Raw genomic sequence first — 14,052 nt, forward strand, 5'->3', positions numbered from 1 at the left:
GATGTGAAAAGACCTCTGCCTGAGACCCTGGAGAGCCGCTGCCGGTCTGAGTAGGCAATACTGACTTTGGGGGTTACCGCACTTGTATTCCCAGAGATGTATTAAGAGTTTGAAAACATTATAAAAAATGCTGTTCGCACTTTCTGTGTATTCCCACCGATGTATTAAAGGAGTCACTGATAGGATGGAAAAACTTTTGAAAAAACATAACCTACAAACAGTGTTTAAACCCACCAAGAAAATACAACAGATGCGACGATCAGCAAAAGACAAAAGAGACCCCCTCTGCAGGAGTATATCGTATACCTTGCAGTTGTGGACAAGTTTACATCGGGACCCCACAACGCAGCATACAAACAAGGATAAAAGAACATGAAAGATACTGCAGACTTGGCCAACCTGAGAAATCAGCAGTAGCTGAACATGGACTGACCCAAACAGGACACAGGGTCTTATTCCAAGACACTGAAATACTAGACAATTCTACCAACTATTTTGTCAGATTGCACAGAGAAGCCATTGAAATTCATAAACATCAGCACAACTTTAACAGAAAAGAAGAGAGTTTAAGAATGAATAAGGCTTGGCTTCCTGTCCCGAAAACCTCCAGACTAACAAAGACTACAGTCCACAATAGCCATGCAGATTAGCCTTGAATTCCACATGTTAACAGATCACTTCAGGATACAATGGTTCCACATTAACATACCACACCCTCATTAGCACATTATCTTGATACTTACAGGACAATGATTTGCACATTACCTTTAATACTTTGCAGGACAATGACTCAGCTCAAACCCAACCCCCTTCTGACTATATATTACTCTTCCTACACAACTGACACTGAGAGACACTGTCCTTCAGAGTTACTCCTCTGAAGTTGCCTGCCACAGCTGCGGGCGAAACGTCAGGAAAGAAAATACCAAGACCACGGTTACACAGCCCGGATAACCTACAAGAACTGATGTATTAAGAGTTTGAAAACGTTATAAAAACTGTCCGCACTTTGTTTGGCCCCTTTGGCTGTGAAGACGTCTTCCAACCATTTATAAGCCGTGGTATCCAAAAACCCTTTTAAAGCGATGTTTTTGACAACATTTTCAAACTCTTAATACATCACTGGGAATACAAAGTGCGGTAACCCCCTTAGATGGACCAAAGGGCTGATTCAGGATAAGGCAGTTTCCAATATCTGCAGTGAAAAGTTTGACCACCAATACCAGCACAACAAGCAGTACTGTTTAAAGGGTTCCATTGTTATTCATAGCAACAGGCCTGTGCTTTAAACAGCAGACAACTTTGCCCATCATGGAGAGGAACACTCCACCTGTTGGATGTAAGCCTGGTTTACTGCAAGGAAGAAAACAAAAACTCGAAGGTGAGAGAACATGAAGCAAAGCCTGTGCTACTGAATGTAATGTCTGGGGTGGAATACAGGGGAGCGATCCAAGAGCCACAGCTTCATGAATAGAGCTCCTTGTCGCTATTCAAAAGAACATTTGCTTGCTGAATTCATGAAAAAAAATCTTATCTCTATCAGGAAATGCAAATAGCAGAGATGACTGTAAAAGTTCTCACAGGCTGCTGTACAAATAATAGTCCTTGCAACTATGTGACAGTAACTATTACTGAGGCATGCCGAAGGATTTTCCCTCCACTCAGGTACACACTTTATCTCTCCGAGGTCAATTGTCAAGTTCTGTGTGTACATCCTGGTCAGCGATGCAAATGAGGTGTGCAGGATGAGGTGCCAACTGGCAGCAGCAGCAGCAGGAGGAGGAGGAAGAAGAAGAGTTTTTATATGCCGATTTTCTCTACCACTTAAGGGTGAACCAAACCGGCTTACAATCTCCTTCCCTTCCCCTCCCCACAACAGACACTCTGTGAGGTAGGTGGGGCTGAGAGAGCTCGAAGAGAGCTGTAACTAGCCCAAGGTCACCCAGATGGCTTTGTGTGTAGGAGCGGGGAAACCAAGCCGGTTCACCAGATTAGCCTCCGCCATTCATGTGGAGGAGTGGGGGAATCAAATATGTTCTCCAGATCAGACTCCACCGCGCCAAACCACAACTGTTAACCACTACACCACGCTGGCTCTGATTCTTTAACAGAGGCTTAACAGACAAATGGGCAGTTGAAACTTTTCAGGCATGGATGTAAATAGCAGCAGCCCTAATAGCCCAGACTAGACTGATCTTGTCAGAGCTCAGAAAATAAGCAGGGTTGGTGCTTGGAGGGGAAACCCCCTAGGAAGGCTAGGGCTGTTATGCAGAAGAAGCCAGTGGCAAACCACCTCGGCTCATCTCTTTTCTTCAAAGCCCCATGAGGTGGAACTTCATTGGGTGGCCATGAGTCAGTTGTGACTTGATGGCACACTTTACTTTCTCCCCCCTATCAAGTCACAGCTGATTTATGGCGACCCCTTAGGGTTTTCAAGGCAAGAGACATTCAGAGGTGGTTGGCCCTTGCCTGCCTCCGTGTCATGACCCTGGTATTCTTTGGAGGTCTCCCATCCAAATACTAGCACAGAGTGTGTGACTGGCCCAAAGTCACCCAGCAAGTTTACATGGCACCAGTGGGCATTCGAACCTGGGTTTCCCAGGTCCTAGTCCAACACTTTAACCACTATACCACTTAATTAAGTCTTTAATGAAGGGACATACCATTTTTGTCAGACCTGTTGGCAACCTTAATACCATCCCCCTTCAAGTGGTCTGCCAGCAAGATCAGGTAGAGGACAGATTGGGATTTTCACAGGGGTCCTGCAACGCCCTTCTGCTCTCTGCATACAGCAAGCAGATCAGAACTTATGCAAAAGAATAAATGCAAACAAATAGGACATTAAAAGTGGCAGTTTGTGGTTTGTTGAAAATCTCCCTTCTTCAGCACAAAAACAGTAGGTAAAGTGCTACTTAGGACTTCCCGCCCCTCAGAGAAACGAGGCATGAATCACCCCCGTTATCCTGCTAACACATGCACTTCTGCTGCCGCAAGGAATTTCTGCGATGTTAAAAGTGGGTATTATCGAACTGTTTTCCATTTTCACATATGATCTTATAGATCTCTGAATGCCAGGTGTTAGGGTAGCAACTCCAGGGCCTCCGTGCCCCTGCTTGCAGGTCTTCCGGGACCATCTCATTAACCACTGTCAGAAACAGAATGGCGGACTAGATTACTGTTGGTCCAATCCAGCATGGCTTCTCTTATCTATTTATTTATGTTATTTAAAGGCCTTTTATGCAGGGAATCATAGAATCATAGAGCTGGAATGTTTCCCCGCCGTCACCCCCCGCTGACTGTTTCGGGGCTTCCTTTTGATTATGCATGCCTTTTGTGTGTGTTAAGTGCCGTCAAGTCGCTTCCGACTCATGGCAACCCTACGAATGAAAGTCCTCCAAAATGTCCTATCTTTGACAGCCTTGCTCAGGTCTTGCAAATTGAGGGCTGTGGCTTCCTTTATTGAGTGAATCCATCTCTTGTTGGGTCTTCCTCTTTTCCTGCTACCCTCAACTTTTCCTAGCATGACTGTCTTTTCTAGTGACTCTTGTCTTCTCATAATGTGTCCAAAGTACCACAGCCTCAGTTTAGTCCTTTTAGCTTCTAGGGTCAGTTCAGGCTTGATTTGATCTATAACCCATTGATTTGTTTTTTGGCAGTCCACGAAATCGGTAACACTCTCCTCCAACACCACATTTCAAAGGAATCTATTTTCTTCCTATCAGCTTTCTTCACTGTCCAGCTTTCACACCCATACATAGTAATAGGGTCGAAGGCTTTCACGGTCAGAGTTCATTGGTTCTTGTAGGTTATCCGGGCTGTGTGACCGTGGTCTTGGTGTTTTCTTATATAATATTATATAATATTACTCTTCCTACACACTTGACACTGAGGGACACTGTCCTTCAGTGTTACACCTCTGAAGATGCCTGCCACAGCTGCTGGCGAAACGTCAGGAAAGAAAATACCAAGACCACGGTCACACAGCCCGGATAACCTACAAGAACCAATAGTAATAGGGAGTACGATGGCATGAATTAATCTAGTCTTGGTGGCCAGTGACACATGCCTTAGACTGCATCAAAATGGGCCTCTGCATTTGGGTAACTGGCCCCTTGACACCCTCCCATCAGCATACTTTGTGGCTTTGCCATCTCAGCCCAGTTTTGGTGTGAATTCTTCTCATGTGTGGAGAAGCCTATCCAGGTGTAAATAATTGCGACAGAGCAATGATAGTGCAATATCCAACACTAGGGTTGCCAATCTCCACGCAATAGCTGGAGGTCTCCTGCTATTACAACCGATCTCCTGCCGATAGAGATTAGTTCACCTGGAGAAAATGGCTGCTTTGGCAACTGGATTCTATGGCATTGAGGTTCCTCCCCAAATCCCACCCTCCTCAGTCTCCGCCTCCAAGATCTCCCACTGGTGGCGAAGAGGGACCTGGCAACCCTCTTCAACACTGTCTGGATGCAGCCTAACTCAGAATTCTCAGCACCTCACTAAACTACAACTCCCAGCATTCTTTTAGAGGAGGGGGGAGTTCTGACAATCAAAAGGGTGTGGCTAATATGCCCTCTGAAGCCTAGGCTGCCATTAGCCCCACAGCCCACTTAGCTTCATCTCCCCACATATTCTTCTTTCCATTCTCCTAGCATTTGCTGACATTCCAAATTCCTTGAAAATTCAGCTCTTGGTCGGTCCACTGTACCAATGAAAGGGACGCCCGCAACCCTCCTTAACTGCTTACTGACCCGCTCCCAAAATGTTTCCTTGGTTTAGAACTGGGGGTGGGTGGGGTTGTAGTGGCCCACAGAGAGCACGGTTGTCAGAGAAGCCAAAAAAGAAAAGTGGCTGCCCTCAGTCCTAAGAGGCCAGCAGCGCAAAACAATGCAACAAAGTCATACGAGACCATTAAGTTAATGCGATTCGTTAGGTCAATTAAAGAAAACAATGGGCGGATTGCAAAAGGTCTAATTATGAATATTAGGGGCTTGCGGAGATGGCAGTTCAAACCATGCCACATTTGAAAATTAGATGGTGTTCTTCTGGGGTGTCGGAAATTACAGGCCCGTTGCACAGAGAATTGCTCTGGGCAATTAGCACATGGAGATCAGCCCAAGGTTCTGGAGGGAGAGAAGCCAAAACAAGCCCCAGGCGCCATCTTTTCTGCTGATGACAACTGGAATGCCAAGGAGGACCCGCCTGCCAAGATCACGGGCAGCAAGCCAGCGTGGCTGGCTTTGCCTTCCCTAGAATGGCACAGTCATATTGTTCCTTCTAAATCATCCAGGCCGGCAAATCTTGCACAGTTCAGAGAGGAGCAAGGAAGTCAATGGGAAGTGCTAGCGGACCCACAGATAATCAGCAGATCTTAATTGCATATTGTTAATACAATGTGCATATAATTTGGACAAAGGCAGCTGCTAAGGCACAGCTGATGGATACAGGGGGCCTGTTGCTTAGAATCCTCTATGGCCAAACCTTTACACAATCGCAAGACAACACATGAAGCTGCCTTATGCTTAGTCTGTAGGGTTGCCAACCTCCAGGTACTAGCTGGAGATCTCCTGCTTTCCAACTGATCTCCAGCCGATACAGATCAGTTCACCTGGAGAAAATGGTCGCTTTGGCAATTAGACTCTATGGCATTGAAGTCTGTCCCTTCCCCAAACCCCACCCTCCTCAGGTTCCACCCCAAAAACCTCCCGCTGGTGGCGAAGAGGGACCTGGCAACCCTATTAGTCTTGGCTCTCTCAATGTCAGTCTTCTGCCTGGCGGCGGTTCTTCAGGCCCTCAGGGGGAGGTCTTTCCTATCACCAACTACCTGATCCTTTTTACTGGAGATGGCTGGGATCGAACCTTCAACATGCAAAGCAGATGCTGTACCACTGAGCCACGGCCCCAATCATTCAACCTCATAAATACTATGCAATAGACTTCAGACGAGGGAAATAAAAGGTCCCTTCTAAATTCAGTTTTCCCTTTCCTTGCCTCTTAGTGCCAAAACTCCTGAGTTTTGTTGTGACCCAATTATTTATAAGAGTCCAATGAAGACAATAGGGAGGAGGCTGGATGAACTACAGCTCTTTTATTTGGCCAAAGCACAGAGCTGGGTGAACAGATCCCAAAACAGAGTCAGGAGGCTGTCCCACCCGAGCAGAGGAGAAACAGTTCTCTTTATACCTTAAAGGCGGTTACATTTCAGTAAAAGATACGTTCAACCATACAAGTCTTCAGTAGCATCATTGAGACCCTTGCTGACTCAGTTAAGAGCCTTGGGGTTATACTGGACCCAGTGTTATTACTGGAGAAGCAAGTTAATGCAGCTACCAAAAAGGGTTTCTCCCAACTCAGCCTAGCCCAAAAGATGGCCCCATACCTTGATGCGGCTGATCTGGCCACCTGGATCAATGCCACAGTAACATCGAGACTAGGCTACTGTAATGCACTGCACATTGGTCTTCCCTCAAAATCAATTCAGAAACTCCAGTTGGTGTAAAATGCCAAGGCTCGGCTATTATTGGGAGCTAGACGGAGTCACGGAGCACACATGCTATCCTGCAGTCACTCTGCTGGCTGCTGTCAGTCATCGGGATCAATTTAAGCTATGGCTATCCCATACAAAGCTTTCCATGGCCCTGGGCTAAGGTTGCCAGGTCCCTCTTCACCACTGGTGGGAGGTTTTTGGGGCGGAGCCTGAGGAGGGTGGGGTTTGGGGAGGGGAGGGACTTCAACACCATAGAGTCCAATTGCCAAAGCCGCCATTTTCTCCAGGGGAACTGATCTCTATCGGCTGGAGATCCGATGTAATAGCAGATCTCCAGCTAGTACCTGGAGGTTGGCAACCCTACCCTGGGCCCTCATTATCTGCGAGACCAGTTCTCCCCCTACGTTCCACCACACAGCTTTGCTCATCGGAGCAGGGCTTCTGCTGCTGCAAGCCTGCACATGGGCAAAATCAATGCAATGACTCACCAACGTAATGACTAAATGACTCACAAAGTTGGTGGTGGAAAGTGCTGTCAAGTCACAGCTGGCTTATGGCGACCCCATAGGGTTTTCAAGGCAAGAGACGTTCGGAGGTGGTTTGCCATTGTCTGTCTCCATGTGGGCTGAGAGAGTTCTGAGAGAACTGTGACTGGCCCAAGGACACCCAGCTGGCTTCATGTGGAGGAGTGGGGAAACCAACCTGGTTCACCAGATTAGAGTCCGCCGCTCCTGTGGATTAGTGGGGAATCGAACCCGGCTCTCCAGATTAGAGTCCACTGCTCTTAACCACTACACCATGCTGGCTCTCACTCACAAAGTTACTTGGACAAATTACTAGGGACTGTGTCCTATACTACTGTGTATAGCAGGGGTGGGGAACATCAGGCCCGGGGGCCTTATAAGGTCCTCGAGATCATTTGGTCTGGCCCCTTCATGGGTCCTGGCAGATCTCTAGCTCAGAAGGATGCTGCCCTGCCTGAATCTCTTGGGCCCAGCTGGGGACAACAGAGCTCAAAAGTGAGTCGCTCTACATGGCAGACACTCAGAGCCGTCTCCGGTTGTGCCTCTTGGCTAAATGTTTGACCAAATATAGCAGGCTAATTTTTAAGTTGATAATTTTGTATGGCCCGCGAATGATGTTATAAATATCCAAATGGCCCTTGGCAGAAAAAAGGTTCCCCACCCTGGTGTACAGTTTGCTGTAAGTAAGATCCTACTATGTAATTTTTTGCATCATTCAATGTGTCATGTTAATACTTATGCTTTGCTCCAGTTGTGTCGGTTCTACAACCCTAACCTTATAGTGTTGAGTCCCACCCTGTTGATAGCATTGACTCACTCCGTGCACCCCACAGTGTCCCAGTGAGAAAGGCAGACTATAAATAACGTTAATAGGATTTTTTTAAAAAATAATAATAATAATAATAAAACTTCAAGAGAGAGAATCTCTGGTCTGTGCCTGTGGAAGGCTGCATGTGTTAGGACAGAGGGGGGAATCTGGTGAGCGGCGACCACCAGAGGGCTCTGGCTATTGCTGACAGAAGGGGAAAAGGGAGAGAGAGAGAGAGACAGACAGAGAAATGCTGCCTGCCCCTCTCCGTCAACTTCCTGGGTCAACGCTCCCTTCCCGCAGTGCCGCCTCCATTGTGCGAGGAGGCCTGTGCAGAAGAGAGCCCCATCCCACCTTTCTCCCGGGCTCGGCTGAGGTCGGAAGCTGGACGGCGGGGAGGTGGGGGCAGAGGTGCGAGTGGGGGAAACTCTCTGGGTCGGCAGCTCTCTGTCCTTCAAGGGGGCCAGAGAGGGCAGGGGTAAGATCTGGGGGTAGGCAGGAAAACTGGCACCTGCATGAGTCCTCATGAGCCCTCAGGATTTCTCTCTCTTTCTCTTCCAATTGACACATCTGTGGCCATTGATGCACGGGAGGTTTTGCCTTGGATTTGCCGCTCTCTACATGCACATTTCCCCCATCCTATGCACAGGGGCTTATTTTTGAGTTTTGAGAATTCGGATGGGGGAAATGTGCATCTAGAGAGCGGCAGACCCCAGGCAAAACCTCCCATGTATAAATGGCCTGTGCTTCCTAGAGGCGCCTGGTTGGCCATTGGCCACTGTGTGAACAGGCTGCTGGGCTTGATGGTCCTTGGTGTGATCTAGCATGGCCTTTCTTATGAGAGCCAGCGTGGTGCAGTGGTTAAGAGCGGTGGTTTTGGAGCGGTGGACTCTGATCTGGAGAACCGGGCTTGATTCCCTGCTCCTCCGCATGAGCGGCGGAGGCTAATCGGGTGAACCGGGTTGGTTTCCCCACTCCTGCACACGAAGCCAGCTGGGTGACCTTGGCCTAGTCACACTCTCTCGGCCCCACCTACCTCACAGGGTGCCTGTTGTGGGGAAGGGAAGGTGATTGAAAGCCGGTTTGATTTTCCCTTAAGTGGTAGAGAAAGTCGCCATATAATAACCAACTCTTCTTCTTCTTATGTTTTTATGTTGTCCTGTGCTAGCCCTGAGGTTTCAGCTATTTGCAGTGGCAAACCAGAAACCAGTTCTGACGAGAGAAAGAAACGGCAATTGGAGGAGGAGAGGGCAGCAGAAGGAATGGGAGGAGAGGCCCAGGCAGACTCCCTGGAAAAACCCGCTGTCAGTAGGGTTGCCAGCTTCGGGTTGGGAAATGCCTGGAGATTTTGGGGGCGGAGCCTGAGGAGGGCAGGGTTTGGGGAGGGGAGGGACTTCAATGTCAAAGAGTCCAATTGCCAAACCCGCCGTTTTCTCCGGGTGAACCGATCTCTATCGGCTGGAGAGCAGTTGTACTAGCGGGAGATCTCCAGCCACTGCCTGGAGGTTTGAATATATATCCCTAAGTAGACAATATTGGTGCTGGAGTAGATATTCAGTAATTAAACAGCACTCTTGCTCAATTTTTCTTTAAAATTATTTTCAAAATTCAAAAGAAACCTATAGTCTATATGGTATGCCTCAATGGGTTAATTATTATACTGATTTAAAGTGTTGAAATCACACTATAATAACAGACTAAAGACTAAATGTATCATTCAAAATTATTCAAAATTATAGGTTATATTTGAATAATGGAATAGTGGTATATATAACCTGTATGATTTATGCTTATGATATATTGTGTAGAAACAGTGGAGAATGTAAACTGTATGATTTAAACAATGCAAGATATAAACTGTATGATCTATATAATTTTGAATGATACATTTAGTCTTTAGTCTGTTATTATAGTGTGATTTAACACTTTAAATCAGTATAATAAATTAATCCATTAAGGCATACCATATAGACTATAGGTTTCTTTTGAATTTTGAAAATAATTTTAAAGAAAAATTGAGCAAGAATGCTGTTTAATTACTGCCTGGAGGTTGGCAACCCTAGCTGTTAGGCTTGGAACCATGCCTTCTGTGCATCCCTCCTTCCACCCCTCTTTCAGCCCAAAGTTCCTGGGCCTGGAGGGTTTCAGTTACTGGGGCCTGTCCAGAGCAGATACTAACAGGCAGCTGATCTGCAGCATGTCTACCTACAAATGGCCAGGACGTGGTGTTGACATAAGAAGGAGTTGCATTTTCACGGTTCAGCACTGCTGGGGAGGGAAGAAACTCCCAGCCAACCTTTTATCAAGCATGAGCTCCTTTTTTAAAAAGGGTGTGTGCATTGCTAATAGTGGAGTGTAGGAGTTATCAAAATAAAGAATTATGATGTCCCCCCCTCCCCAAATGAAATAAATTTTGGTGCTGGCACCATGTTAAATTATCATGGTCATCAGAGAAAACAGCTCTCTGTTGAGTTGGGAATGAAAAAGGGATTAGGGGAGGGGCTGTGGCTCAGTGGTAGAGACTCTGCCTGGCGTGCAGAAGGTCCCAGGTTCAATCTCCGATATCTCCAGTTAAAGGGACTAGTCAGGTAGGTGATGTGAAAGACCCCTGTCTGAGACCCTGGAGAGCTGCTGCTGGTCTGAGTAGACAATACTGACCTTGATGGACTAAGGGTCTGATTCAGTATATGGCAGCTTATATGTATATGTATGAGAGGAGAAGCAAAAACAAAAAGCTGCTTTCAAGAATGGAAGTTTTCTTAGGCAGAGGTTTTTCTAGGGAACCTCTTGAAGAATTGCTTGTCTGCCTCCCCTTGGGGGCATTGCCTTCTGTGCCTTAGTCTGTTGTACAGCCTGTGTGTGCATGTGCATGCATGCATGTATGTGCATGCGTTTAGGGAGCAACATACCATGCAAGTGCACCTATCTACAGTCTGGTGCGATCTCAGCAGGATTATTTCTTGTCAGTTCATGCATTCACTTCCAAACGTGCACATGTACTCCCTCTTGGCAACTACTTGCCCTGCCATCAGTGGGGTCTGAAGGAGGGTGTGCGATGGCACATGGGCCTCTGGAGAAATCTTCCATTTTTTTTATGAGAGGGGCAGCCTAGGTAGAAGCTGAGTATGACTCCTTGGAGCCCTGCAGAAACCTCTGGGGAGATGTTGTGGGGGCCACTGGAATGATCTTCCATTTCTGGCAGGGAGATGTGATGACAGTGTATGTGCTCCTTCAAGGCCCCTTCCCATTAGCCAAGGATTGGCTCTGAAGCCATGCGCCCCAGGAAGCAGAGATAAGTGGGGGTCCCATATAGGATACTGGTAGCTGCCCAGCCATACTGCTTTTGATGCTAGTCCTGCAGATAAGCTTATTTTCCATTTTAATTAATAAAATAATGTTGTGGAAGAACTAGGGCTCAGTGGCAGAGCATCTGTTTTGCACGCAGAAGGTTTCCAGGTTCAATCCCTGATATCTCCAGGTAAAATGGATCAGTAAGTAGGTGATATGAAAGTCCTTGACCTGAGACCCTGGAGAGCTGCTGCCAGTCAGAGTGGGCAATACTGACCTTGATACATCAGTGATCTGATTCAGTATGGTAGCTTCATGTGCTTGCATACATCTGATAAAGATAGATCACGATGGGTACCCATGTTAGTCTGTCTGTAGCAGCAGAAAAGAGCAACAGTAGCACCTTAAAGACTAACAAAAATTCTGGCAGGGTATGAGCTTTCATGAGTCACAGCTCACTTCTTCATTGTAAGCCGGTTTGAGTCTCCCTGAAGTGGTAGAGAAAGTCGGCATATAAAAACCAACTCTTCTTCTTCTTCTCCTCCTCCCTTGTCAGAAATTTTGTTAGTCTTTAAGGTGCTAGTGATCTGAAGAAGAAGAGTTTGTTTTTATATGCTGACTTTCTTTACCACTTAAGGAAGAAATAAGAATCAAACCGGCTTAAAATCGCCTTCCCTTCCCCTCCTGACAACAGACACTTTGTGAGGTAGGTGGGGCTGAGAGAGTTCAGAGAGAACTGTGACCAGCCCTTGGTCACCCAGCTGGCTTCATGTGGAGGAGTGGGGAAACAAATCCAGTTCACCAGATTAGTGTCTGCCGCTCATGGGGAGGAGTGGGGAATCAAACCCAGTTCTCCAGATCAGAGTCCACCACTCCAATCTGATGGAGATTCATTGTTCACTTTTTAGTTGAGCTTTATGTAGGCTTGTTGTCTTAAAATAACAATTTGTGCCCGCCGCTGACGGGAGAGTTGAATCGCTTTGTCTGTGATTCCCGTTCCAGAATACATGGAGTGACTCTGGTCATCTCTAGTTAAGCAAAGAAGCAAGCAAGTCAGCACAAGGACTGAAGGTAAAAAGGTCAGTGCCTCGACACAGAAGGAAGCTGCCTACGATGTCTCCAAAGAGAGCGAAAGGGAGTGTTCCTCAGCCTCTCGCGCTAAGGAGGACCTTCAAGACCAAGACCGGAGGGCAGCTGCAAAGCTTTGCAGAGGAGAGAGTGAACAAACCTGCCCATTGTGGCAGCAGGCGCAAAGGCACCGCCGTCCCCCAGAAAACCTACACAGGAGAGAAGCCCAACATCTGCATCGAATGTGGGAAAAGCTTCTTGCAACGCTCGGATCTGGTCAACCACCGAAGGGTCCACAAGGGAGGGAAGCCCTACCAGTGTCTTGACTGCGGGAAGAGCTTCTGCAGGAAGTGGGATCTGAGCCGACACCAGCAGAAACACCTGGGCGAGCGCGCCTGCGTATGTGCCGACTGCGGGGAAAGCTTTGCTGACCCATCAGCTTTAGCTCGGCACCAGAGAGCCCACTTGGAGGACAAACCCTGCCAGTGCATCGACTGCGGGAAAACGTTCCGTCGCAGCTCTCAGCAGAAGCGCCATCCGAGGGTCCCGCTGGAAAAGCCACAGGGGAAGAGCCGTCGGGAGGATAAGCCTGGCAACGTTTTCAGGACTGCCTCGAAACACAGAGGGGCAAAAGTCTCCAAGAGGCCGGCTTCCTCCAGCATGTCGGTCCCCAACACCTGTGAGGAATGCTGGCAGACTTTCAGCCAGAACTCAGATCTGGTCAAGCACATGCGCATCCACACCGGGGAGAAGCCCTACGCGTGCAACCACTGCGGGAGACGCTTCAACGTCAGCTCCAACCTGATCAGGCACAAGAGAATCCACACTGGGGAGAAGCCCTACACCTGCTCCGACTGCGGGAAAAGCTTCACCGACAAGTCCACCCTCACCCAGCACAACCGCATCCACACGGGGGAGAAGCCCTACACGTGCACTTACTGCGGGAAAAGCTTCAGTCGCAGCTCCCACCACAAGAGGCACCAACGGACCCACACTGGGGAGAACTCCCTCTCCTTCCTTCCCCTGTGGCCGTACCCGACTCAGGCATGTTAGTTAAAGCACGTATGATGAAAGGGATGCTGGGAAAGGAGACTGGAGGAGGACTCTCGGGGGAACTGGGGCCAGAGGGAGGGAAGGAGCTTCACAACTGGTTGACTGGGGCAAGCAGCAGATTGCCTCCTCAGCAGGGTGAGAAAGGAAATGTGCCCAGTGGTTATCAACAGAAGTATAGCGTCCAGATCACGCAAAGTGATGGTATCACTCTGCTCTGCTCTGGTTAGGCCTCACTTACAGTATTGTGTTCAGTTTTGGGCACCGCAATTTAAGAAGGATGTAGACAAGCTGGGACGTGTCCAGAGGAGGGCAACAAAGACAGTGAGGGGCTGGAGACCAAGTCCTATGAGGAAAGGCTGAAGGAGCTGGGTATGCTTAGCCTGGAGAGGAGAAGACTGAGAGGGGATATGAGAACCATCTTCAAGTACTTGAAGGGCTGTCACATAGAGGAGGGTGCCGAGTTGTTTTCTGTTGCCCCAGAAGGTCGGACCAGAACCAATGGGTTGAAATTAAATCAAAAGAGTTTCCATCTAGACATTAGGAAGAATTTTCTAACAGTTCGAGCGGTTCCTCAGTGGAACAGGCTTCCTCCGGAGGTGGTGAGCTCTCCTTCCCTGGAGGTTTTGAAGCAGAGGCTAGATGGCCATCTGTCAGCAGTGCTGATTCTATGAACATGGGCAGTTCATGAGAGGGAGGGCATCTTGGCCATGGGCATGGAGTAGGGGTCACTGGGGGTGTATGGGGGAAGTAGCTGTGAATTTCCTGCATTATCCAGGGGGTTGGACTTGATGACCCTGGTGGCCCCTTCCAACTCTATGATTCTA

General features: G+C 48.0%; 1 protein-coding gene across 1 annotated transcript; it reads left to right on the top strand.

Annotated features, from left to right (window-relative positions):
• Positions 1-12,220: 12,220 nt before the first annotated feature.
• LOC130474760 (zinc finger protein 436-like) lies at positions 12,221-13,228 on the top strand. Its single transcript, XM_056846460.1, has one exon. It carries the CDS (start codon positions 12,221-12,223, stop codon positions 13,226-13,228), a length of 1,008 nt encoding a protein of 335 aa, XP_056702438.1.
• The last annotated feature ends 824 nt before the right edge of the window (positions 13,229-14,052 follow it).

The sequence above is a fragment of the Euleptes europaea genome, chromosome 1 (genome assembly GCF_029931775.1).
Source record: "Euleptes europaea isolate rEulEur1 chromosome 1, rEulEur1.hap1, whole genome shotgun sequence".
In the NCBI taxonomy this organism is placed as follows: Eukaryota; Metazoa; Chordata; class Lepidosauria; order Squamata; family Sphaerodactylidae; genus Euleptes; species Euleptes europaea.

Coding starts and splice junctions, on each gene's coding strand:
- LOC130474760 (XM_056846460.1), top strand. CDS start 12,221: ATGTCTCCAAAGAGAGCGAAAGGGAGTGTTCCTCAGCCTCTCGCGCTA.